At 42.3% G+C, this 26087-nt stretch overlaps 1 protein-coding gene across 2 annotated transcripts in view; it reads left to right on the forward strand.

Annotated features, from left to right (window-relative positions):
• The window catches only part of LOC124711152 (UDP-glycosyltransferase UGT5-like), a 274796-nt gene that overhangs the window by 75381 nt on the left and 173328 nt on the right, over positions 1-26087 (forward strand). The window contains exons 4-5 of one of the 2 annotated variants that reach the window (XM_047241051.1): positions 15455-15677; positions 23943-24162. The exons of the other annotated variant lie outside the window; for it this stretch is intronic. Coding sequence (XP_047097007.1) covers positions 15455-15677; positions 23943-24162 — 443 coding nt within the window. The remainder of the gene's footprint in view (positions 1-15454; positions 15678-23942; positions 24163-26087) is intronic. 2 annotated transcript variants of the gene reach the window in all.

A 26087-nucleotide genomic window follows, 5' to 3' on the forward strand; every position in this document is an offset into this window, starting at 1 on the left:
TGAAGGACCTCAGTATGAATATAAAATCTCTATTTCACACTTAAGCACAAAATAAAACTGCAGATTTCCTTCACAGTATGACACACAAAGATACCTAACTCCAATTTAAATGTAAGAAGAAAGCAAAGAAATTTTTCCTTCCAATCTCATCAGTGAAATAAGTTTATCAACAAATCTAGCTTCACTAAACAGTTCCACCTTTGAACAAAGAAATACAAGCGGCATAGGCACAATGTAGAAGCATAGCAAGAAATATTTTGTGTATTGATTGATAAATGCAGCACAAGAATTAATCCTTAGTCTCAACAGTTGTTAACTAATATGCATAAATGTATCCTGTTTAGTTAAATACTTTATTCAAGACCAATAATTGACTTTAACTGGTCAAAAACTACTCACAAAATATGAATCTAGCAATAAGAACATCAATATAGGCAACAGCTCCAATACAGCATACAAAGTTTCTTAACTGTCCCACATGTGACAGAAGTTCCCAACTTTATATAAAAGAATGACACAGAATCTCAAGTCTCCCATAAAATAATACACACTGAATATACTTGCAAACAATCAAACATCACTTGAAAATGCAATAAGCTTCACGTAAGAAGAGGCAACGAAATCAATTCAAATGGTGTATAAGGTAATCACTGAGTTTCATATTAATGGAAAGGGCACATAAATGTATTTGTTACACTATCCTGAAAATATAAAATCGTGCAATTTGAGTTCAAGCTTAATACTATGACATACATAACATTCCTAGCAAAACGCTACAGTCCCTTGAACAAGATAATTATGAAATGACTCCTGCAGCAACTGAGTGATCATAAGCAGCGAAATTCTAAATTGCACTGAAGATAAGAGATGAAATGATGCAGATTACAGCTAAAGAAATATCAGAAAATTACAGGAAAGTACTTCTGGCAGCCTATCCCCATGAACCATGGACCTTGCCGTTGGTGGGGAGGCTTGCGTGCCTCAGCGATACAGATGGCCGTACCGTAGGTGCAACCACAATGCAGGGGTATCTGTTGAGAGGCCAGACAAACATGTGGTTCCTGAAGAGGGGCAGCAGCCTTTTCAGTAGTTGCAGGGGCAACAGTCTGGATTATTGACTCATCTGGCCTTGCAACACTAACCAAAACGACCTTGCTGTGCTGGTACTGCGAACGGCTGAAAGCAAGGGGAAACTACAGCCGTAATTTTTCCCAAGGGCATGCAGCTTTAGTGTATGATTAAATGATGATGGCGTCCTCTTGGGTAAAGTATTCCGGAGGTAAAATAGTCCCCCATTCGGTTATCCTGGCAGGGACTACTCAACAGAACGTCGTTATCAGGAGAAAGAAAACTGGCGTTCTATGGATCGGAGCGTGGAATGTCGGATCCCTTAATTGGGCAGGTAGGTTAGAAAATTTAAAAAGGGAAATAGATAGGTTAAAGTTAGATATAGTGGGAATTAGTGAAGTTCGGTGGCAGGAGGAACAAGACTTTTGGTCAGGTGAATACAGGGTTATAAATACAAAATCAAATAGGGGTAATGCAGGAGTAGGTTTAATAATGAATAAAAAAATAGGAGTGTGGGTAAGCTACTACAAACAGCATAGTGAACGCATTATTGTGGCTAAGATAGACCTGAAGCCCATGCCTACTACAGTAGTACAAGTTTATATGCCAACTAGCTCTGCAGATGACGAAGAAATTGATGAAATGTATAATGAGATAAAAGAAATTATTCAGGTAGTGAAGGGAGACGAAAATTTAATAGTCATGAGTGACTGAAATTTGAGAGTAGGAAAAGGGAGAGAAGGAGCATTGTGGGTGAATATGGATTGGGGGAGAGAAATGAAAGAGAAAGCCGTCTGGTAGAATTTTGCACAAAGCATAACTTAATCATAACTAACACTTGGTTCAAGAATCATAAAAGAAGGTTGTACACATGGAAGAATCCTGGAGATACTAGAAGGTATCAGATAGATTATATAATGGTAAGACATAGATTTAGGAACCAGGTTTTAAATTGTAAGACATTTCCAGGGGCAGATGTGGACTCCGACTACAATCTATTGGTTATGAACTTTATATTAAAACTGAATAAACTCCAACAAGGGGGGAATTTAAGGAGATGGGACCTGGATAAACTGAAAGAACCAGAGGTTGTACGGAGTTTCAGGGAGAGCATAAATGACCAACTGACAGGAATGGGGGAAAGAAATACAGTAGAAGAAGAGTGGATAGCTCTGAGGGATGAAGTAGTGAAGGCAGCAGAGGATCAAGTAGGTAAAAAGACGAGGGCTAGTAGAAATCCTTGGGTAAAAGAAGAAATATCGAATTTAATTGATGAAAAGAGAAAATATAAAAACGCAGTAAATGAAGCAGGCAAAAAGGAATATAAACGTCTCAAAAATGAGATCGACAGGAAGCGCAAAATGGCTAAGCAGGGATGGCTAGAGGACAAATGTAAAGATGTAGAGGCTTATCTCACTAGGGGTAAGATAGATACTGCCTACAGGAAAATTAAAGAGACCTTTGGAGAAAAGAGCGCCACTTGTATGAATATCAAGAGCTCAGATGGAAACCCAGTTCTAAGCAAAGAAGGGAAAGCAGAAAGGTGGAAGGAGTATATAGACGGTCTATACAAGGGCGATGTACTTGAGGACAATATTATGGAAATGGAAGAGGATGTAGATGAAGATGAAATGGCAGATATGATACTGCGTGAAGAGTTTGACAGAGCACTGAAAGACCTGAGTCGAAACAAGGATCCAGGAGTAGATAACATTCCATTAGAACTACTGACAGCCTTGGGAGAGCCAGTCCTGACAAAACTCTACCATCTGGTGAGCAAGATGTATGAGACAGGCGAAATTCCCTCCAAGAAAAATTTAATAATTGCAATCCCAAAGAAAGCAGGTTTTGACAGATGTGAAAATTACCGAACTATCAGTTTAATAAGTCACAGTTGCAAAACACTAACGCGAATTCTTTACAGACGAATGGAAAAACTGGTAGAAGCCGACCTCGGCGAAGATCAGTTTGGATTCCGGAGAAACTTTGGAAGACGTGAGGCAATACTGACCCTACGACGTATCTTAGAAAATAGATTAAAGAATGGCAAACCTACATTTCTAGCATTTGTAGACTTAGAGAAAGCTTTTGACAATGTTGACTGGAATACTCTCTTTCAAATTCTAAAGGTGGCAGGGGTAAAATACAGGGAGTAAATGGCTGTTTACAATTTGTACAGAAACCAGATGGCAGTTATAAGAGTCGAGGGGCATGAAAGGGAAGCAGTGGTTGGGAAGGGAGTGAGACAGGGTTGTACCCTGTTCCCGATGTTATTCAATCTGTATAATGAGCAAGCATTAAAGGAAACAAAAGAAAAATTGAGAGTAGGTATTAAAGTCCATGGAGAAGAAATAAAAACTTTGAGGTTCGCCGATGACATTGTAATTCTGTCAGAGACAGCAAAGGGCTTGGAAGAGCAGTTGAACGGAATGGACAGTGTCTTGAAAGGAGGATATAAGACGATCATCAACAAAAGCAAAACGAGGATAATGGAAAGTAGTCGAATTAAGTCGGGTGATGTTGAGGGAATTAGATTAGGAAATGAGACACTTAAAGTGGTAAAGGAGTATTGCTATTTGGGGAGCAAAATAACTGATGATGGTCGAAGTAGAGAGGTTATAAAATGTAGACTGTCAATGGTAAGCAAAGCGTTTCTGAAGAAGAGAAATTTGTTAACATCGAGTATAGGTTTAAGTGTCAGGAAGTCATTTCCGAAAATATTTGTATGGAGTGTAGCCATGTGTGGAAGTAAAACATAGACGATAAATAGTTTGGAAAAGAAGAGAATAAAAGCTTTCGAAATGTGGTGCTACAGAAGAATGCTGAAGATTAGATGGGTAGATCACATAACTAATGAGGAGGTATTGAACAGAATTGGGGAGAAGAGGAGTTTGTGGCACAACTTGACAAGAAGAAGGGACCGGTTGGTAGGACATGTTCTGAGGCATCAAGGGATCACCAAATTAGTATTGGAGGGCAGCGTGGAGGGTAAAAATCGTAGAGGGAGACCAAGAGATGAACACACTAAGCAGATTCAGAAGGATGTAGGTTGCAGTAAGTACTGGGAGATGAAGAAGTTTGCACAGGATAGAGTAGCATGGAGAGCTGCATCAAACCAGTTTGAGGACTGAAGACAAGAACGACAATAACACTTCTGGCAGAAGGGTAGATATACGGTATGACAGCATAAAACAAGAAATAGTTACAGAATGTGAATTAAACTGAGTAATGCTTTCGCACATATGACAGTGTGACTCGTTGTCTACATCAGGCGATACCTGAGACTGCTAGTCATGTGGAACAGGTCCAGTATTTATACCGGTCGCCTCCCCCCTCCATAGTCGGCTCTAGTCGCTCCACCTGCAGTCCTCACACCAGACCAAAAATGGAACGCCAGCTCGTGGCCAGGCGTGCAGGAACGAAAACGGATCGTTTTAGGACGTTTCTGATGGAAACGGAATGCAGATAGAGGTCCGAGAACTGACCATGGAGAAAGAGGCGGTGGTTGTAAATACTGGACCCAGTCCGCTCAACTAGCAAACTCAGGTAGCGCCTGATGAAGACAATGAGTCACGTTATCGAAATATTGTGCATGGAAAACATAGTTATCTGACTGTTGATCTATTGACCTGAAGATGGCAGCAGATCACCAAGAAAGTCTGAATAATTACATCAGGAGATTCTACAGGGATGAGATGTACCGATAAATCATGCAGCTGGACAAGCTATGACAAAGAAGAGAGAGAATACTGAGATCTCTCAGCAACCTGATGATCTGTTGAGATGGAGACGTAGTACCAGTTTGCTCCAGTACCAGACATCATATCAGCTCCACAGTGGCAAAGAAGATAACACATCAAGCAAGCATGGTAATTTTTAGGGAAAGGTTTAAGGATATGCATCATAACTCGGATGTGGCGGCCAGAGAGCTTTAACACCTTCACTTGTACCTGGCATCCCCCCTGGTAGGTAAAGATTGGGACTGGGTAGGCAGTACTTGTTGGTTTCTAGTAGGCTGAGGAAGGAGGAATGCCTTAGTGTGCCACTCTGTGAAGTTTGATCATATGAATAAGAAAGCACAGCAGATGGAGGATACTCTCGCTGTGACTAAAGTAAGTGGTAAGCAATTTGATGACATCACCTAGAAAATACTCTTCAGGGGCGTCAACTTCGTACCTTTTCCTGGGAATGTGCCTGTTTCAAGTTTCATCAGTGCAATGGAGCAAGTAGCCAACACATTTCCAACAAATGTGGCAGAAGAGATTCTCAAGACAGCTTGCAGAGTGATCACTAAGACGAAACCCCCGTAATTGGACATTTCCAGTCACGAGAGGCTGGTACTCAAGAAGCTCTGTGAATATACAAACATTGTGGTTTTGCTAGCAGACAAAGAGGGCTTCACAGTCATTAAGCAATAGGCCAATTATGATGGTATTGTTTGCAAACTTCTGGAGGATCCAGCAAACAGGCTTTTGGAATGCATCCTTATGGACAGAGTAGACAAGAAGACCAGGGCTTTCTCGAAGGCAACAGGCATGTCCGACAAGGTCATCATACAACTATGATCTAGAGCGCCAGCTCCATCTAGACTGTCTGAACCGCCAAAAGTAAACAAAGGTGATGCACCACTAAATCCAGTTGTCAGCAAGTATGGTGTATTAACATAGCTAGCAGCTGAGTACTTGAAGAAACTACTGTGACCATACGTGGAGAGGTACATTCACCACATACACAACTCTAAGGACGTCTTTCAACTTCTGAAGCAACGACATTTCACAGAATCTAATGTAACGCTTAATTTTTTCCTATTTACCAAGATACCAATGAAAGACTCACTGGAACTGATGGACCTTTCACACATATATTGACTTCAACATATTCCTGTATGGGGCTAATATTACAAACAGACATAAGGAGTGGACATGGTCAGCCCATTATCTCCTATTGTTGCTGAACTGTTCATGGAGAGATCTGTAGAAGAAGCATTAGACTTGGTTGATAGGAACCCAAATGCTTCTTAGCCATGTGGCTAATACTTTTGTGATATTTCCTCATGGTAAGGAGAGGCTCAGTGTGTTTTTGGAACGTGTTAACTCATGTCACCCAAATGTAACGTTCTCTAAGGAACTGGAGAAGGATGACCAGCTGCCGCTTCTGGATGTACTAGTCACAAGGAGAGCCCCTGGGTCATTTTACCACATACGCATCAGAAACCAATGCACATTGATTTATACCTGCTACTGAAGAATTCTAAAGACATTGATCCACAGGGCATACACATTGTCAGACCCAGTAGTTCGACTTCCAAGATAGAGAGTCTACGCTCAGTCTTCTGCAAAAACGGATACATGGTCAAACAAATTGAAAAAGCCTTCCAGCCATCCATTTTGCCAAATGATAGAGAAAAAGAGCAAGTTGAAGCAAAAAATGTGCTTGCTTGCCCAATCAATTTCTGTCAGGATTAACAAGATTCTCAAGAACTGTCAAGTATGTGTTCTATCCGCCTCCCAAAATAAAAGGATTACTGGGAAAAGTGAAAGAGAGAGAGAGTTGTTGTGGAAAGGCATACAGAGTGAATGTTGTGTGGTATGGCAGGAAGGGAAATTTAGTTCTGGGGACTGATCATGTTAAGTTTTGGTGTGGGTGTTATTTATATAGTTCTTCAGTTGTGGCAAAGAGGGTTTAATTGCACAGTGATGTATATTCATTTGGTACTCACTCTGACAGTATAATTTGCCTAATAGATAAATCACAGTCTTGCCTAAAAAGACTTCATGAGGACATAAACACCATCCACCCACAAATACAGTTCACTATTGAAACAAAGAGGTGAAAAACTTAATTTTGCCAGGTCTCTCCATACACAAGAGAAACAACAGATATGAGTTCACAATTTACAGGAAACCCACAATCACCAGCAACATTATCCATAACCAATCTAATCACCCCAGAACACACAAAGAAGGAAGTTTAAAATATTTACCACACAAACTGAACAAAACACCCTACAATAAAGGAAATTGGACATGAGAATGGATATGACACAAAGAGAGTAGATAAAATAACAAAATACAAAAACAGACAACATACATACAAACAAATGCAACCCAACCCAACACACAACAAATCAACAGACAGTCAGCAAGAAATGGCACATAATGTCTTACAAAAACGAAGTCATATACAGGGTGAGAAATACACTAAAGGAACAAGGACTCAACATGGAGTACAGTACCAACAACACAATACAAAAGAGACTTGAAAAAATACCACCAACAGTGACAGATACAGCCATGCGATATATACCAAAGTAACTTACAACTGTTGTCAATCTGTATATGTGGGACAAACATGCAGGAATTTTAGAACTCAGAGCATGAAAAAGCAAAAGCTCACACTCAACATTCGCAGATCACCTGACAGCACAGAATCACCATCCAACAGACAAAGAATCTGACTTAAAACTAGCAACAGCCTATAAAAAAAATTAACAATAGAAGAAAACTATCATATCAATAGCACAAGGGAAGAAATTCACATCACTGTGCAATAAAACCCTCTTAGCCACGATTGACAAAACTTCACATAATCAGCCCCCAGAACTAAATTCCCCACCCCCCTCCCATATTGCACAACATTCACTCTAAATGCGTTTCCACAACCACCTCTCTCTCTCTCTCTGTCTGTCTCTCGTTCCCACACACACACACACACACACACACACACACACAAATAAACAAATAAACAAACACACACAGACACACACACACACACACACACACACACACACACAGTCCAAACACCATAAACGCCAACAACACTTCGTGTTTATGCTGCTTACCCACATATACGTGCCACGAAACAAATGAACTCTACACAGCCAAAACAACACGCAATGGCGGCGAAAACTTGTGAAAGTTCTAAAAATCGCAGAAAATGCCTGTGAAACGACAAAAGTGGTAGAAATGAGCGTGTTACCACACCATAAACAAAAGGAGACAAACACCACCACGTCAAAACAGTAAGGAACATGCAAAGTAACATGATACTGATACATTTTCGTTCTGAAATGCAGAATAAACAAAAACAAAAATTACGTTTTGCCGTTTGCAGTTGACAAGTTGTAGGGTGTGTTGCATACTCACAGCTAACTACATGAACTTTCAAAAGCTTCGTGTAAGGTATGTAAACTAATGCAAACATCCACTCTTTTTTCCAAATAAGCTATATCATCTGAACTTTAGACATTTTGTGACAAAGAACCTACAATGTATCAGGCTAGTAATACATATCTCAACTGTGAACAGTAAACAAACCATGTATGATATTTGACAACTATCACTTCATTCACAAATTTAAATACGAAGTACCAAATGTTTTCTCTAAACGTTAATATATAATAACAGTTTCACAGAAAGGAAATAGAATAACCCACTGAATATAACACAAAATGTGCTGAAATATGTGTGGGTAAAACGAAACTCCGAAAGGTGTCTTGCAATTGCGAAAAGCCTCGTCCAATTTTCTTAGCAAGCACGGAAGTAAGAAGAGCTGCGACAACCGCAATATGATTAATCATACCGCGATCTATGAAAAAAACTACCGTTCTGGCACAGACCCCCAGATACTGCTATAAAAGAGTCTGTAGTGATGAAGACGGCGAAAAACGTGGTGAATCGTGACACTGGGCGTGGTAGCCTGCACTGGAGTTGTTAAGATCGAAACGGTTGCAGCAGCAAAACTCAACAAAAAGAATAACTTAGAACGTGTGGAATGAAACCTAGATAGGGCACCAGGCGCACCGCACCGAGAACAGAACGACAGATCTACATCTACATTTATACTCCGCAAGCCACCCAACGGAGTGTGGTGGAGGGCACTTTACGTGCCACTGTAATTACCTCCCTTTCCTGTTCCAGTCGCTTATGGTTCGCGGGAAGAACGACTGCCGGAAAGCCTCCGTGCGCGCTCGAATCTCTCTAATTTTACATTCGTGATCTCCTCGGGAGGTATAAGTAGGGGGGAGCAATATATTCGATACCTCATCCAGAAACGCACCCTCTCGAAACCTAGCGAGCAAGCTACACCGCGATGCAGAGCGCCTCTCTTGCAGAGTCTGCCACTTGAGTTTATTAACCATCTCCGTAACGCTATCACGGTTACCAAATAACCCTGTGACGAAACGCGCCGCTCTTCTTTGGATCTTCTCTATCTCCTCCGTAAGACCGATCTGGTACGGATCCCACACTGATGAGCAATACTCAAGTATAGGTCGAACGAGTGTTTTGTAAGCCACCTCCTTTGTTGATGGACTACATTTTCTAAGCACTCTCCCAATGAATCTCAACCTGGTACCCGCCTTACCAACAATTAATTTTATATGATCATTCCACTTCAAATTGTTCCGTACGCATACTCCCAGATATTTTACAGAAGTAACTGCTACCAGTGTTTGTTCCGCTATCATATAATCATACAATAAAGGATCCTTCTTTCTATGTATCCGCAATTCTTTGCATTTGTCTACGTTAAGGGTCAGTTGCCACTACCTGCACCAAGTGCCTATCCGCTGCAGATCTTCCTGCATTTCGCTACAATTTTCTAATGCTGCAACTTCTCTGTATGCGACAGCATCATCCGCGAAAAGTCGCATGGAACTTCCGACACTATCTACTAGGTCATTTATATATATAGTGAAAAGTAATGGTCCCATAACACTCCCCTGTGGCACGCCAGAGGTTATTTTAATGTCTGTAGACGTCTCTCCATTGAGAACAACATGCTGTGTTCTGTTTGCTAAAAACTCTTCAATCCAGCCACACAGCTTGTCTAATATTCCGTAGGCTCTTACTTTCTTTATCAGGCGACAGCCATCCGGAAGTTAAGGAAATTGCCATCTACCTGGGAGCCTGTATCTAATATTTTCTGGGTCTCATGAAAAAATAATGCGAGTTGGGTCTCACACGATCGCTGTTTCCGGAATACATGTTGATTCCTACAGAGTATATTCTGGGTTTCCAAAAACGACATGATACGCGAGCAAAAAGCATGTTCTAAAATTCTACAACAGATCGACGTCAGAGATATAGGCCTACAGTTTTGCGCATCTGCTCGACGACCCTTCTTGAAAACTGGGACTACCTGTGCTCTTTTCCAATCATTTCGAACCTTACGTTCCTCCAGAGACTTGCGGTACGCGGCTGTTAGAAGGGGGCAAGTTCTTTCGCGTACTCTGCGTAGAATCGGTATCCCGTCAGGTCCAGTGGACTTCCCTCTGTTGAGTGATTTCAGTTGCTTTTCTATTCCTTGGACACTTATTTCGATGTCAGCCATTTTTTCGTTCGTACGGTGATTTAAAGAAGGCACTGCAGTGCGGTCTTCCTCTGTGAATCAGCTCTGGAAAAAGGTGTTTAATATTTCAGCTTTACGCGTGTCTGTTTCAATGCCATCATCATCCCAGAGTGTCTGGATATGCGGTTTCGATCCACTTACTGATTTAACGTAAGACTAGAACTTCCTAGGATTGTCTGTACATAGAGTTTTACTTTCGAATTCACTGAACGCTTCATGCATAGCCCTCCTTACGCTAACTTTGACATCGTTTAGCTTCTGTTTGTCTGAGAGGTTTTGGTTGCGTTTAAACTTGCAGTGCAGCTCTCTTTGCTTTCGCAGTAGTTTCCTAACTTTTTTGTTGAACCACGGTGAGTTTTTCCCGTCCCTCACAGTTTTACTCGGCACGTACCTGTCTAAAACGCATTTTACGATGGCCTTGAACGTTTTCCATAAACAGTCAACATTGTCAGTGTCGGAAAAGAAATTTTCGTTTTGATCTGTTAGGTAGTCTGAAATCTGCCTTCTAATACCCTTGCTAAACAGATAAACCTTCATCGCTTTTTTTATATTCCTATTTACTTCCATATTCAGGGATGCTGCACTATTCCCTGTTCTGCCCTTACAGAGTCGAAAAGTTCGGGTCTGTTTGTTATAAGTAGGTCCAAGATGTTATCTCCACGAGTCGGTTCTCTGTTTAATTGCTCATGGTAATTTTGGGATAGTGCACTCAGTATAATGTCACTCGATGCTCTGTCCTAACCACCCGTCCTAAACATCTGAGTGTCCCGGTCTGTATCTGGTAAATTGAAATCTCCACCTAAGACTATAACACGCTGAGGAAATTTATGTGAAATGTGTTCTAGATTTTTCTCTCAGTTGTTCTGCCACTAATGCTGCTGAGTTTGGAGGTCGGTAAAAGGAGGCAATTATTAACCTATCTCGTTTGTTGAGTATAACCTCCACCCATAATAATTCTATTTCACTACAGGATAAACTACTACTAACAGCGACAAACACGCCACCACCGGTTGCACGCAATCTATCCTTTCTAAACACCGTCTGTGCCTTTATAAAAATTTCGGCAGAATTTCTCTGGCTTGATCCAGCTTTCTGTACTTATAACGATGTCCCCTTCGGTGCTTTCTATCAGCGCTTGAAGTTCCGGTACTTTACCAACGCAGCTTCGACAGTTTACAATTACAATACCGACTGCTGCTTGGTCTCCGCATGTCCTGACTTTGTCCCGCACCGTTTGAGGCTGTTGCCCTTTCTGTACTTGCCCGAGGCCATCTAGCATAAAAAACCGCCCAGTCCACGCCACACAACCCCTGCTACCCGTGTAGCCGCCTGTTGGGTGTAGTGGACTCCTGACCTATCCAGCGTAACCTGAAACCCCACCACTCTATGGTGCAAGTCGAGGAATCTGCAGCCCACACGGTCGCAGAACCGTCTCAGCCTCTGATTCAGACCCTCCACCCGGCTCTGTACCAAAGTTCCGCAGTCGGTCCTGTCGTCGATGCTGCAGATGGTGAGCTCTGCTTTCATCCCGCTAGCGAGACTGGCAGTCTTCACCAAATCAAATAGCCGCTGGAAGCCAGAGAGGATTTCCTCCGATCCATAGCGACACGCATCACTGGTGGCGACATGAGCGACCACCTGCAGATGGGTGCACCCTGTACCCTTCATCGCTGTCAGGTGCGTCGGAGAGTAAACGGAACACCAGCTCGCGGCTAAATGCACCGCACCGAAGACGGATCAACTCGGGACGATTCTAGTGCAAACGTCTGCAGATGGAGCGCCTAGAACCGACCATGGTGGGGGAGGAGGGGAGGGGGGGGGCATTTTCACGTGAATAGCAGTCTCAGGTAGCACCTGGTGAGGACAACGAATCACGTGATCGAAATACTGTGCATGGGCTACATCGATATCAAGCAGAATACCCGACACCTCAAGATGTCAACAGATCGCCGGGATAGCCTAAAGGTTTACAAGTGGGAGGTTCCTGCTAGGTTTTAGAAACTGATTACTTATGAAAGAAATTCCGAAATATATCCAGAACTGAAAATGTCCTCACGCGATAAGTTTTTAGCCCTATGAATTATCTAGTAACGTGATCTAACTTCAAAACATACTGAAATGCCCTAGGCACGAAAGGCATACTTTCCACAGCGATTTGCAATGGGCATTGCAAACGCAATTTGAATTTACATGAACTTCAAGAGTCGTAACAAACGGCCGACTGTGAACGAAAAGCGTTCAAGCAGTGGAGCTTATAGCACTGCTGCAGTGTGATGGGAATGTGGACCAACCCTGTTTAACAGCAAACAAATGATAGATATCAAATAGCCATACTTTATCGAATGAGGAAACTGTGACGTTGCCACCCTGCGTCCGACACTGTCATCCATCCTCTGCACTGAAATATCAGACATAGAAATGTGAAGTGTAATGTCCACAGCGCAAGATTCTGATGTCAATACTAACCATTGTAAGAATTCTAGAAAGTTATTGTCATTGCTGAAGGCAAGCTGTGCGCCCAGCGATAAGTGAAACTGTAGTAGGTGCTGAGTGAAATTCGGTGCCAGATGGAAAGTGATGACAAAGGAAGATAACTGGTTTAAAAGATATTTGAACACAAATGTATAATTGCCTCGAGAAATAGTTAAGACAAGTCATAACGCTAACATCGCTTTTCAGAAAATATGTAGTACACAGTGTTCTCAACATTTGAGCAAATGAAAGAAAGCCAAATCTAAATGTAGTAGAAAAGGTTCAACACATTTCGGTGGTAGGAAGCGTAATGAATTTATGGAAGACACGCTTTAAAGGTATGAAAGTTTCAGTGTAGTTCTCCACCTTAAACTCGCTATGTAAACCAAGAACTGCACGATCTTTGTAAATGATTAACAAACTCGAGCTGGAAATATAGCTTGCATACAGCTGTCTTGAAACAACGCTCTGGTGGGCGGTTTGGGGGTTTAAATCACCTCGGGGTATGACCATGAGGTGCATTTGACCTGCGGTCGTCGCACGGTGGCGCTGGCAGCAGTCCACATACTCAGAGCTGCGTTGGTGCATGTCAGAGTACGGTGCAGCAAGTAAGTGTACAGACGTTTTCAGACGTGCTAATGGTGACTGTGTGTTTAAAATGGCTCAGAGAAGACATATTGATGACGTTATGAGGGATAGAATACTAGGGCGACTGGAGGCTGCTCAAACACAGCAGGTCGTAGCACGGGCGCTCCGTGTGCCACAAAGTGTGATCTCACGATTATGGCAACGATTCCAGCTGACAGGAAAAGTGTCCAGGCGCTAGAGTATGTGACGTCCACAGTGCAAAACACCACAAGAAGACCGACAGCTCACAATCAGTGCCCTCAGACGGCCACAGAATACTGCAGGTAGCCTTGCTCGGGACATTACCGCAGCCACTGGAACAGTTGTCTCGAGACACACTGTCTACAGACGACTGAACAGACATGATTTACTCGCCCAGAGACCTGCAAGGCGGCGTACTGACTCCTGGTTACAGGAGATCCCGTAAAGTCTGGTGTCAAGAACACAGTACATGGTCATTGGAACAGTAGTCCCAGGTTATGTTCACGGACGAGTCCTGGTATAGTCTGAACAGTGATTCTCCCCGGGTTTTCATCTGGCGTGAACCAGGAACCATATACCAACCCCTTAACGTCCTTGAAAGGTACCTGTATGGAGGATGTGGTTTGATGGTGTGGATGGGATTATGATTGGTGCACGTACATCCCTGCATGTCTTTGACAAAGGAACTGTAACAGGTCAGGTGTATCGGGATGTCATTTTGCACCAGTATGTCCGCCTTTTCAGGGGTGCAGTGAGTCCCACCTTCCTCCTGATGGATGATAACGCACGGCCCCACAGAGCTGCCATCGTGGAGGAGTACCTTGAGACAGAAGTTATCAGGCGAATGGAGTGGCCTGCCTGTTCTCCAGACCTAAACCCCATCGAGCACGTCTGGAATGCTCTCGGTCGACGTATCGCTGCACGTTTTCAAACCCCCACGACACTTATGGAGCCGACAGGCACTGGTGCAAGAATGGGAGGCTATACCCCAGCAGCTGCTCGACCACCTGATCCAGAGTATGCCAACCCGTTGTGTGGCCTGTGTACGTGTGCATGGTGATCATATCCCATATTGATGTCGGGGTACATGCGGAGGAAACAGTGGCGTTTTGTAGCATATCTGTTTCGGGACGGTTTTCTCAACTTATCACCAAAACTATGGACTTACAGATCTGTGTCGTGTGTGTTTCCTACGTGCCTATGCTATTAGTGCCAGTTTTGTCTAGTGTCACGTTGCGTGGCACCACATTCTACAATTATTCTTAATTTATGAGCATGAGTGTATATTGGTAGCAGTATATAAATAGGTACAGAAACGTATCTTTCAAGAGAACCTTGCGGTAAACAATACAAAAAATAAAGCTGGAATGTCTCCGGCTTGACTTGGCGCAACTTCTGCTTTACGACATTTGCGATATGGGCACGTTCATTATCATGAAGCAGCTGCGCCAGTTGGTGCACCATTCCATAACGTTTATTTTCGACAGACTTTCTACCCCACACGTATTCTGCATTGTCGGATGGATGTGTACTGGATGCTGTCGTTCGGCAACATAGAAAAGAATAACAGCACGTTGATCTTGTTTGGACGCATCTGGTAATAACATCGCCACAGGTCACGTTTCGGCATATACCGCACACACCTCGGAAATGCAAGAATGACACACTAATCCCTTGCCCGTATGTCGGTGCTTATATACCCGCATAGGAGTCGCTCTACATTACTTATACACTCCTGTAACGTCCTCAAATGGATACTTTCTGATCGCTTCTGATGATATACAGTTAACTCGTAACATATGAATAATTTCAGTAAACGACAACCTCGAGGTGATCAACCAGAATATTTTCTTTTTCTTCCGTACTGAACTTACGCATTTCTTCCCTTCAGCGGCGATATTACTGTTATCATTGTAATAAGCACATGACTAAAACTGGCTATCGGTATTCACAGGACCTGCAGGAATTTCTCGACGGTGCAAAGGACGGGGCAATACTCTTCAGCATGGGATCGAACCTGAAAAGTGCTGATCTTCCTGAGGAGAAGAGACTGGCTATTGTGGAGACATTCTCGAAGCTCAAACAACGTGTTCTTTTCAAATGGGAGGCAGAAACGTTTCCAGGAAAACCGACTAACATGAAAGTTGGGAAGTGGCTGCCTCAATCCGATATACTGGGTAAGATCATCTCTGATTTTATTTATTTTTAAAAAAATTATGTCTATCTGCAAGTGGTTTGTTGCTGAATAACCAACCATGCAATAGTAGGAAACCTTTTAAAAATCGAAGCAACCAGTTCTCGAAAAAGCGTACTTTAATCACATATTAACAAGTAGAACTGACTCCACTAAACAATTTAAACGCCTGTACTAACGAATTTCAATTCTCTGTACACGAAGGGAGTGAAACGGTATCAGTAGTTGAGAATGAAATGAGACACAGTTACAGGCTTCTCCCACGCCATACAATAAATCAAAGAAACTAAAGAGAAAGCAGGGAAGTGAATTATAGTTCAGAGAGAAGAAATGAAAATTTTAGGGATTGTCGGTGATATTGTAACTCTGACAAAGACAGAAAACACTAGGAAAATCACTTGAACGGAATTAATAGTGCCATGCAAAGACATTGTAAAGCGAACGTAAATGAAAGTAAAAAAAAAAAAAAAATGAACTGAAGTCGAATTAAGTCAGATAACGCTGAGGGAATCAGATTAGGAAATGATACAGTAATACTTGCTATTTGGGGAACAGAATAACTAACAGTGGTTGAAGTAGAGAGGATACGAAATGACTGGCATTATCAGTTTATCGGAAAGATAGAAATATTTTAACATCTGTGTGAATCTGTAGGTATTTGTCTGGGTTGTAGCCTTATACGCAAGTGAAATATAGAAAAAAGCAATACAGTCAAAATAAGCAGATATTGTAATGTGGAGCAACAGTAGTATACTAAGATTAGGTGGGTAGATCGTATAACTAATGAAGAAACAGTGAAGCGAATTGGGAAGAAGGAAAAAGTTGATAAAAAAAAAACATTTTGATAGGGCACATGATGTAGCATCAAGAAATGATCAACTCGTAATGGATGGAATTAAGGGGGGTGGGTTGCGCAGTAGTAGAGGGAATCTCAGGCTAGACTACAGTAAAACAACTTCATGCGAATTTAGGTTAGAATACTTGTCCAGAAATGGAGAGGCCAGCACGCGATAGATCAGGGTGGAGAGACGCTTCAAATCAGTCTGCAGACTGAAGACAACAACAATAGCAACAATTGTATACTAATAAAGACATCCCCAGAATTTATGCTTAACTTTGACAGAAGAGACAAACAGTTATATAAAAGCTTAGACGTTTCTCTATATCAACGTAAATTTATCCACTAGATGCAGTGGCGAGAAAGAAAAACTAAAGTCTCGCAGATTCATATCACAAAGATGACAGGTACAACATAACAGGTACACACATTTCAAAATTACATGCTTATTGCAAGTTGTTATTCTTCTTGTTGGTGCACAACTTCAGGTTGCTTTTTCGTAAAATTTCCATAATTCCTTCCTTGTGACACAGCACTGACGATTTACAAAAATTCTCTTTCTGATCTTTACAATATTTCAGTGCCTGTGTTATTCTGATTACGATGCAAAGTTCATTTGGACACGCATGCCTGTCCAAAGGAACTTTTCATCGTAATCAGAATAACACAGGCAATGCAATATCTTATTTCTCCGCCGATAATGGACAAGCGACATTCAAGTGCATCTGACCTGTACAGGAATATACAGGGTGTTTATAATTAAATTTAAACTTTCAAACCGCTCTAGAAATAACACCACTGGCCAGAATGAAGTCAAATTGCAACGGAATATTATCGGAGAAGGGGGAAAACGTATGTCAGAAGAAAAATTAATATCGGGTTTCCTTCCATTCGGAAAGCGGAATTAATAGTTACAAAATGTAGCAATAGAAGGCGGAGTAAGCACCATAATTTAATAGTGGTTGACTACAAATGGTAAATGAATCATACAAAATGCCTAAGGTGTACGTTTGACGTTAAAGAAACTGTATGATGTACCGGAGTTGTAACCTCCCAATAGTTTACTTATTTCCGCAGCCTCGCAATAAATGGTGACTAAACCTCTCAAATAAATTGTGAGTCATATATAACCTTTCAGTAACTAACTGACTGTGAATCTAAACTGGTAAATCTAGACCTCAGCAATGCTGCGTCATGGCCCTGAAAAGTCATTCTGAATAAACTGAAGATTCTTACCTCAATGAAGTCGCCGGATAACGCGTATATATCTGCTCCTATAAGAAATTTTTCTGGCACAGCCCAGTGCAATGTTGACCACTAGATGTTGTTACGTATGAAAAACAACTGATTTTACTTATGATAATGAGCATGACTATGGATAGGAGAAATTAGTAAAAAACTTTAAATTCAGATGAATGACTGTCAAAAATTATCTTTATAAGAAAGATTGTTACTGAAAAATTATTGAAAAACATTTACATGTGACTTTGATATACGAGGTGCATTCAAGTTCTAAGGCCTCCGATTTTTTTTCTCCGGACTGGAAAGAGATAGAAACATGCACATTGTTTTAAAATGAGGCCGTGTTCATTGTCAATACGTCCCAGAGATGGCAGCACCGTACAGCAGATGGAATTTTACCGCCAGCGGCGAGAATGAGAACTGTTTTAAATACTTAAAATGGCGACATTTTCCTTACTTGAACAGCGTGCAATCATTCGTTTTCTGAATTTGCGTGGTGTGAAACCAATTGAAATTCATCGACAGTTGAAGGAGACATGTGGTGATGGAGTTATGGATGTGTCGAAAGTGCGTTCGTGGGTGCGACAGAACATGGTGTGACAACAAACCGAAACAACCTCGGGCTCGCACAAGCCGGTCTGACGACATGATCGAGAAAGTGGAGAGAATTGTTTTGGGGGATCGCCGAATGACTGTTGAACAGATCGCCTCCAGAGTTGGCATTTCTGTGGGTTCTGTGCACACAATCCTGCATGACGACCTGAAAATGCGAAAAGTGTCATCCAGGTCGGTGCCACGAATGCTGACGGACGAGCACATGGCTGCCCGTGTGGCATGTTGCCGAGCAATGTTGACGCGCAACAACAGCATGAATGGGACTTTCTTTTCGTCGGTTGTGACAATGGATGAGATGTGGATGCCATTTTTCAATCCAGAAACAAAGCGCCAGTCAGCTCAATGGAAGCACACAGATTCATTGCCACCAAAAAAATTTCGGGTAACCGCCAGTGCTGAAAAAATGATGGTGTCCATGTTCTGGGATAGCGAGGGCGTAATCCTTACCCATTGCGTTCCAAAAGGCACTACGGTAACAGGCACATCCTACGAAATTGTTTTGAAGAACAAATTCCTTCCTCCACTGCAACAAAAACGCCCGGGAAGGGCTGTGCATGTGCTGTTTCACCAAGACAACGCACCCGCACATCGAGCTAACGTTACGCAACAGTTTCTTCGTGATAACAACTTTGAAGTGATTCCTCATGCTCCCTACTCACCTGACCTGGCTCCTAGTGGCTTTTGGCTTTTTCCAACAATGAAAAGCACTCTCCGTGGCCGCACATTCACCAGCTGTGCTGCTATTGCCTCAGCGATTTTCCAGTGGTCAAAACAGACTCCTAAAGAAGCCTTCGCCGCTGCCATGGAATCATGGTCAGTGTTGTGGAAAATGTGTACGTCTGCAGGGCGATTACGTCGAGAAATAACGCCAGTTTCATCGATTTCGGGTGAGTACTTAATTAGAAAAAAAAAAATCGGAGGTATTAGAACTTGAATGCACCTTGTAACAATAGTACAATATGAGTTGTTGCAAATTACATATGCGCGAGGCAATAAATGATGATAATTTTTGCTTTTACCTTATACTACATCGCTCAGGCACCGCCATCGTTCTCCACGACAGGTCCTGCTAATTCCATACATGACACAAGTGCTCTCTGTGAGCTTATAACTAGACAACTGCTCTCTAAGAGCGACCTGACCCAACCGCCCGACTACGAGCTACTACTGCTACTGCTGCCGACACTGCTCTGTGGTGTGCGATTCTATTGTAGCTTACATATCGCAGGCAGCACGTGAGCAATTCATCGAAGTTAGCAATGAAGTCGTTAGTCACGGACCTCTTACACATTTAGTTGCGTAACTCCATCTACCACGGCAAGGTCATATCACATCGGATGGGAAAAATCGGTTTTTAATTGTCCTGAGGCCAAAATCCGCAAAAAGCATCACTCACACGGGTTTTAAATTGTCCTCAAGCCAAAAACAGCATAGAAAGCATCAATCACGAAGGGGTTTAACTGTACTGAGGCCAAAAACGGCATAAAAAGCATCCATCAAAATCAAATCGGATAATTAATTTCCACGTCACTGGCACAAAACATGTTCAATATGCTTTCCACTGTTTTCTGCAACAAGTTGAAATCGAGAAACAGCATTTTCCATAACTGACTGAAGTGTGTGCTTCCGGGGTCACGTTCAAAATGTGTTGCGCAATGTGTGCCTTCATTGCAGCTAAGCTTGCAATCGGAACACTGAACACAACATCTTTCAGATAGCCCCACAGCCAGAAGTCACATGGATTAAGATCAGGTAATCAAGACGGCCAGGATGTAGGGAAATGGCGGCTGATAATTTTAATATTTTCGAAACGGCGCTTCAGTAGCTGCTTAACTGGATTTGCAATGTGCGGAGGTTTGCCATCTTGCATAAAAATGACCCCATTCACACATCTACGCCGTTGGAGAGCTGGAATGACGTGGTTGCGCAAAAGACACTCATAGCGCTTTGGAGTGACGGTACAGGTAACAGGACCGGAAGCACCTCTCCCTTCAAAAAAGTACGGCCCTATGATAAATGATGCCGTAAACCCGCACCATACTGTGACCTTTTCAGGATGAAGTCGTATTGGTTGATTTGAGTGTGGATTTGCCGTATTGATATGTCCTATCAGATGGAAGTGGGCTTTGTCTGTTCACAAAATCTTCTACGACCAATCATTGTCCACTTCCACACGAGCAAGAAATTCTAAAGCAAAGGTCTCTCTTGCTGGCAGGTCAACAGGTAGCAACTCGTGCACATGGTTAATTTTGAATGGATACAAAGAAGGACGTTTCGTAGGATTTTACGCACGGTGCTCACGGGTATGTCAAATGTTAGGGCAATTCCTCGTGCACTACACGTTTGCACACCACCACTCATCTCCTCCTGCGTTGCTGTGACCACTGCTTCCACTGACGTCGAATCAGTTCGTTTCCTCTCTGTACCAGGTTACACACCAAAAGAACCTATCTTGTTGAGTTTCCGAATAATTTTCTCCAGACCCACGGCAGTCATCGGACCAACGCCTTTTTTCAAACCTTACAGTGTCCGGAACTTCTGCAGAGCTGCGTGTGCACAGTCATCATTCTTGTAATACAGCTTTACAAGCACAGCGCGATCCTGCATTGAGACAGTTATGGCGAGCGTCGCAGACGCCAAAGGAGGAAAAGCCGTGTTTATACCTACAGTGGGTCGTGTGCATGACAGGTGTTTTCATTTACGTGTTCTGATACACACAGCGCCATCTCCTGATCAATTTTCTCACTATTTTTTTCTTCTGCCATACGTTTTCCCCTTTCACCAATTATATTCCCTTACCATTTGAAGTCAGTCTGACCAGTGTTGTTATTTCTACAGCGTTATGAAAGTTTAACTTTAATTATATTCACCCTGCATATAATGGATGTACGAGTACAGGTCATACACGTATAGTTGACAAAAAATGGTTCAAATGGCTCTGAGCACTATGGGACTCAACTGCTGAGGTCATTAGTCCCCTAGAACTTAGAACTAGTTAAACCTAACTAACCTAAGGACATCACAAACATCCATGTCCGAGGCAGGATTCGAACCTGCGACCGTAGCGGTCTTGCGGTTCCAGACTGCAGCGCCTTTAACCGCACGGCCACTTCGGCCGGCACGTATAGTTGACAACATATGGAAGTCTGCTTGTAGCCGTGAGTTGGCACGGATAGCCAAATGGCTGCCGGTACGGTAGCTCAGGATGTTCGGTCAGAGGGTTAGCAGCCCTCAGTAATAACAAACAAAATGAAATTTAAAAAAAAGGTAAGGCGACCGCTGTTGATACAGCAAAGATTTTATTTTCGCTTTAAATTCTGTGTGATAGGTAATGTGGAGATTATGTAGATCATCTGCAAATTACCTAGGCATTTCAGTTAATCTGCACATTACTTTGATAATTTGGAGAATAATTGATTCCTGCACTTTAGCGGTAACAAATATAAACTGTTGGTGACCAAAATTGTAACATCATCAAGGTGGCATGCGGTAAATGTTAAATTACCATGATGCGTATTAGATGCTTGGGTATGCCAGTGATAAATATTTCAGTGTAATGGTGCAAATGTGGTATGGGTAAAAGCATCTACATAGAGAAAGATTAAGCACTGGGCTTCTCATTCAGAAATCTCATTCGAATTTTGGTTCAAATGGTTCAAATGGCCTTGAGCACTATGGGACTCAACTGCTGTGGTCATAAGTCCCCTAGAACTTAGAACTACTTAAACCTAACTAACCTAAGGACATCACACACATCCATGCCCGAGGCAGGATTCGAACCTGCGACCGTAGCGGTTCCAGACTGTAGCGCCATTAACCACTCGGCCACTCCGGCCGGCCTTTGAATTTTGTACATCTGTGAGAAGATACTGTTATACCTCATGTAAGAGCGAAGAACATCTACTGCGATAGGTCGAAATTTGATAGCAACAGCATCGTGGCCCAGCAAGATTCCGGTTTATCGTTCCACACTATTGCTGCTCACGTCGGGCGGAGACCCCATGAATGTCGTGTGATTGACGAATATGTTAGTTTAGGAGGGCCATACTCAACACCATGTAGGATCTCAGCAGCACGACACACGTACCACTCGAAGAAGCAGACATATTGTCACTTGTACTTTGAAGCAGGAAGTGGGCTTATTTGCAACAAGTATCCATGTGAACAGTGTGGTGGCATCTGCTACACTGAGGACTGCCTGCTCGAGAACAGTTGTTTTCATTTTCTTTGACACAGTAGTAGCGAGTGGCGCGCCAACAGTAGTGTGCCCAGCAATGATAGTGAAAGCTTCTTTTCAGATAGATCCCAGTTCTGTGTGCATTATGATGGTGAACTTATCAGTATATGGAGCTTCCTAGGAGACCGAACTACAGTTAATTTGCATTTGGTATCGCTCCTTGGTCCCTGCACCTTCCATAATAGTATGTGGTACCATTGGGTACACAACACGATCACCTCCTGCTCGTGTATTTGTAAAGCATCACAAAGTAATAGGCTTGAGAATGGAGTAGAATTTTGGAAATCTTACCTTGGTAATACAAGAGGCGAGCAATGCATGTCAATATGCTACTGTTGGCCAGATTGCCAACAAGGAAGGACTGCTGGTGTTACATTCATTGCAGCCATGGGACAGAGTTAATTGCTACGAACTATGAGGGCCAGGCATCCAAAATGCTGATACACCAAAATGACTTTACATAGAGAGGAGGATGCCGTCATTACTGACCCGGTTGACCAACTGACCGACTGGCGACCTTATCGCACCCCTTAAATATACGTGAACAGGCAACCTTTCCCTTTTTCCACCAAAGGAGACATCAAAGCTGCGATTGCCACAGCGGCGCCACCGCCAGAAATGGAGGGCGACTGCTTCACACAACGCGCTGCGCCGCGCTCTTCAAAACAGCAAATTTTACCACGGCTCATATTCCAAGATGTTTCTTTGAGCCCAGGTACACGTCCACTCTCAAATGTTGGCATTTACGTATATTATTCACGCGCTTATCAGCGAGGCACAGCTGCTGTCCAACTGAGTACACAAACATCTCGACATCGTCATGCCCTTTGTTAACTGTCATTGTCAGCAGCACGGTCAATCCGCGCTGCAGCGTTACACGTTCATCCACTAGCCGCCAAAGTTTACTATTTTACATTTTCCGTCGATACCTGCATGAATATCAATTTTTGACCAATTTGCTTAGCTCCGTGCTGCGTTGTTTCTGTTTCTACTTTTTATTTATTTATTTATTATCTTAGAGTATGTCTCATAAGATACATCTAAAACTCTTGGCCCTCTGTACTTACTAAACTCTGAGCAACCGCTTTTCTTAAAAATGGTAACGAATTTTGCTTGGGACTACTCTTGGGGGATTCTACGATTGTTCCAGTGCACATTAACGTGCGATATTTAATGTTGCTATTTTCATTCCCTTTTCCTGTTTATTAATCTTATGACGTTGAGATGCCGTACTTTTTCAGTCTTGCATGAAACGCAAAATATTATAAAGAAAATTAAAAGCTAACGTTTCCCATATTTGTTTTTTCCATTTTCAGCGCACAAGAACGTAAGACTCTTCATAACACACGGCGGCCTGCTAAGTACGCTCGAAGCTATGTATCATGGTGTACCAGTGATCGGTATTCCTATATTTTGTGATCAAGAACTCAACATGCTTCAAGCGGAAGCCAAAGGATACGGGCTAAAACTCCACTTTAGCAATATCACGTCGGATACATTCTCTTGGACAATCTCGGAAGTGCTCAATAATTCACGGTAAGTGTACGTTTTAAACAAAACGCTTTTGAGTACATACATGCGACGTGATGTTAAATGCAGATTTACAAAAGATCCGCAAATTGTAATAGGCAATAATCTGATGTGTTTCGTGACTAATGTTGGTCACTTATCATGGGAACTAGAGTAGATTGATTGATACAGTGATGGCGTTTTGTTTGGCCAACTACGCACATGTGGTCTGTTCATCCAGAATGAAACAGTAATATGCATATTTCCTTATTTGTCAACACTCCAGCGTAATAAATCGTTTAGTTACCTTTGAAGTTGTTTATCTAGTTTTAAGGAACTCTGCAGTTTTACGTAACTGTTTCATTCGATTTTCCGTAGGATTTTGGAACATATACTGTGTTCGAGCATTGTGAACTGTTTAGAAGAAAATTTTTGACAAATAGCCAACACGGATTCAGGAAATATTTTCTTTTGAAACACGACTAGTTATTTATTCTCGTGAACTAGTGAGTGCTACCGACAGGGGATGTCAAATTCTCAGAGCTGTGACTGGAATTGTGATTTCCTGTTAGAAAGGTCACAGTTCGTAGTACGAGTAACTGACGGAAAGTCATCGAGTAAAACAGAAGTAATATCTGGTGCTCTCCTAAGAAGCGTTATAGGCCCTCTGCTGTTGCTGATCTATATAAACAATTTGAGAGACAAATCTGAGCCGTTCTCGTAGGTTGTTTGCATACGATAGTATTATTTACCGTCTTGTAAAGTCATCAGATGATTAAAACCAAATCCAGAATGATTTAGAGAAGATATCCGTATGGTGCGAACGGTGGCAGCTGATTCTACATATTGATAACTGTGAAGCCATTCACATAAGTACTAAAAAGAATGCGCAAAATTTCGGTTACACAATAAATCAGAAAAATCTAAAAGACTGTGAATTCAACTAATTACTTGTTGATTACAGTTACGAATAACTGAAATTGAAACGATTGCATACATAATGTTGTGTGGAAAGAGAACCGAAAACTGCTATTTATTCGCAGAACAATTAGAAAATGCCATAGGTTTACCAAAGAGACTGCCTACACTACGCTTGTTCGCCCTTTTCCGAAGACATTGAAAAAGTCCAAAGAAGAGCAGCTCATTTTGTATTATTCCAAAGCAGGGGAGGGAGTTCCGCAGATATGACACGTGAAATTGGGTGGTAGTCATTAAAACAAAGGCGTTCTTCGTTGCTGCTGGTTCTCCTCATGAAATTTCAATCACCTGCTTTCTTCTATCTCTATCTATCGCTTTACCCTTAGTCACACCGATTGCGCAGGTTCGGCACTGTTACAATCGGATTTGGCATGTTACTTCCAAGGGGTGGCCAGATGCCCTTCCTGCAGCCATTCCGTACCCCCTGGGACGGAATCAGTGTACCCTAGCTGTCTGCATCTAGTGTAAATCATGGAATAGAGCGAACATAGTTGTTATTAATCCATCTGCGACATTTCAAAAATGTTAATCAAATTATTTTCTTGTGTAATCCTTGAAAACTGACATGAAATTTTGTCACAATGCGTGAAGACAAAATCACCGACTGGAGTACAGATCACGATATTTGTTTCTTTTGGTTTATTTCAAATGGCTCTGAGCACTATGGGACTCAACTGCTGAGGTCATAAGTCCCCTAGAACTTAGAACTACTTAAACCTAACTAACCTAAGGACAACACACACATCCATGCCCGAGGCAGGATTCGAACCTGCGACCGTAGCGGTCGCGCGGTTCCAGACTGTAGCGCCAGAACCGCTCGGCCACCAGCGGCCGGCTTCATTTATTTCACCAGAGGAGTGTTGCGGCATATTATGTCGTAAACATTAATTTCTATGTATCTGGTAGCGGAATCTGCCTGACAAAACAGGTAAATCGCCATGAAGCTACTGTCAGATGCCAATGTAACTTCATGC

The sequence above is a fragment of the Schistocerca piceifrons genome, chromosome 8 (assembly GCF_021461385.2).
Source record: "Schistocerca piceifrons isolate TAMUIC-IGC-003096 chromosome 8, iqSchPice1.1, whole genome shotgun sequence".
NCBI classification, from domain to species: Eukaryota; Metazoa; Arthropoda; class Insecta; order Orthoptera; family Acrididae; genus Schistocerca; species Schistocerca piceifrons.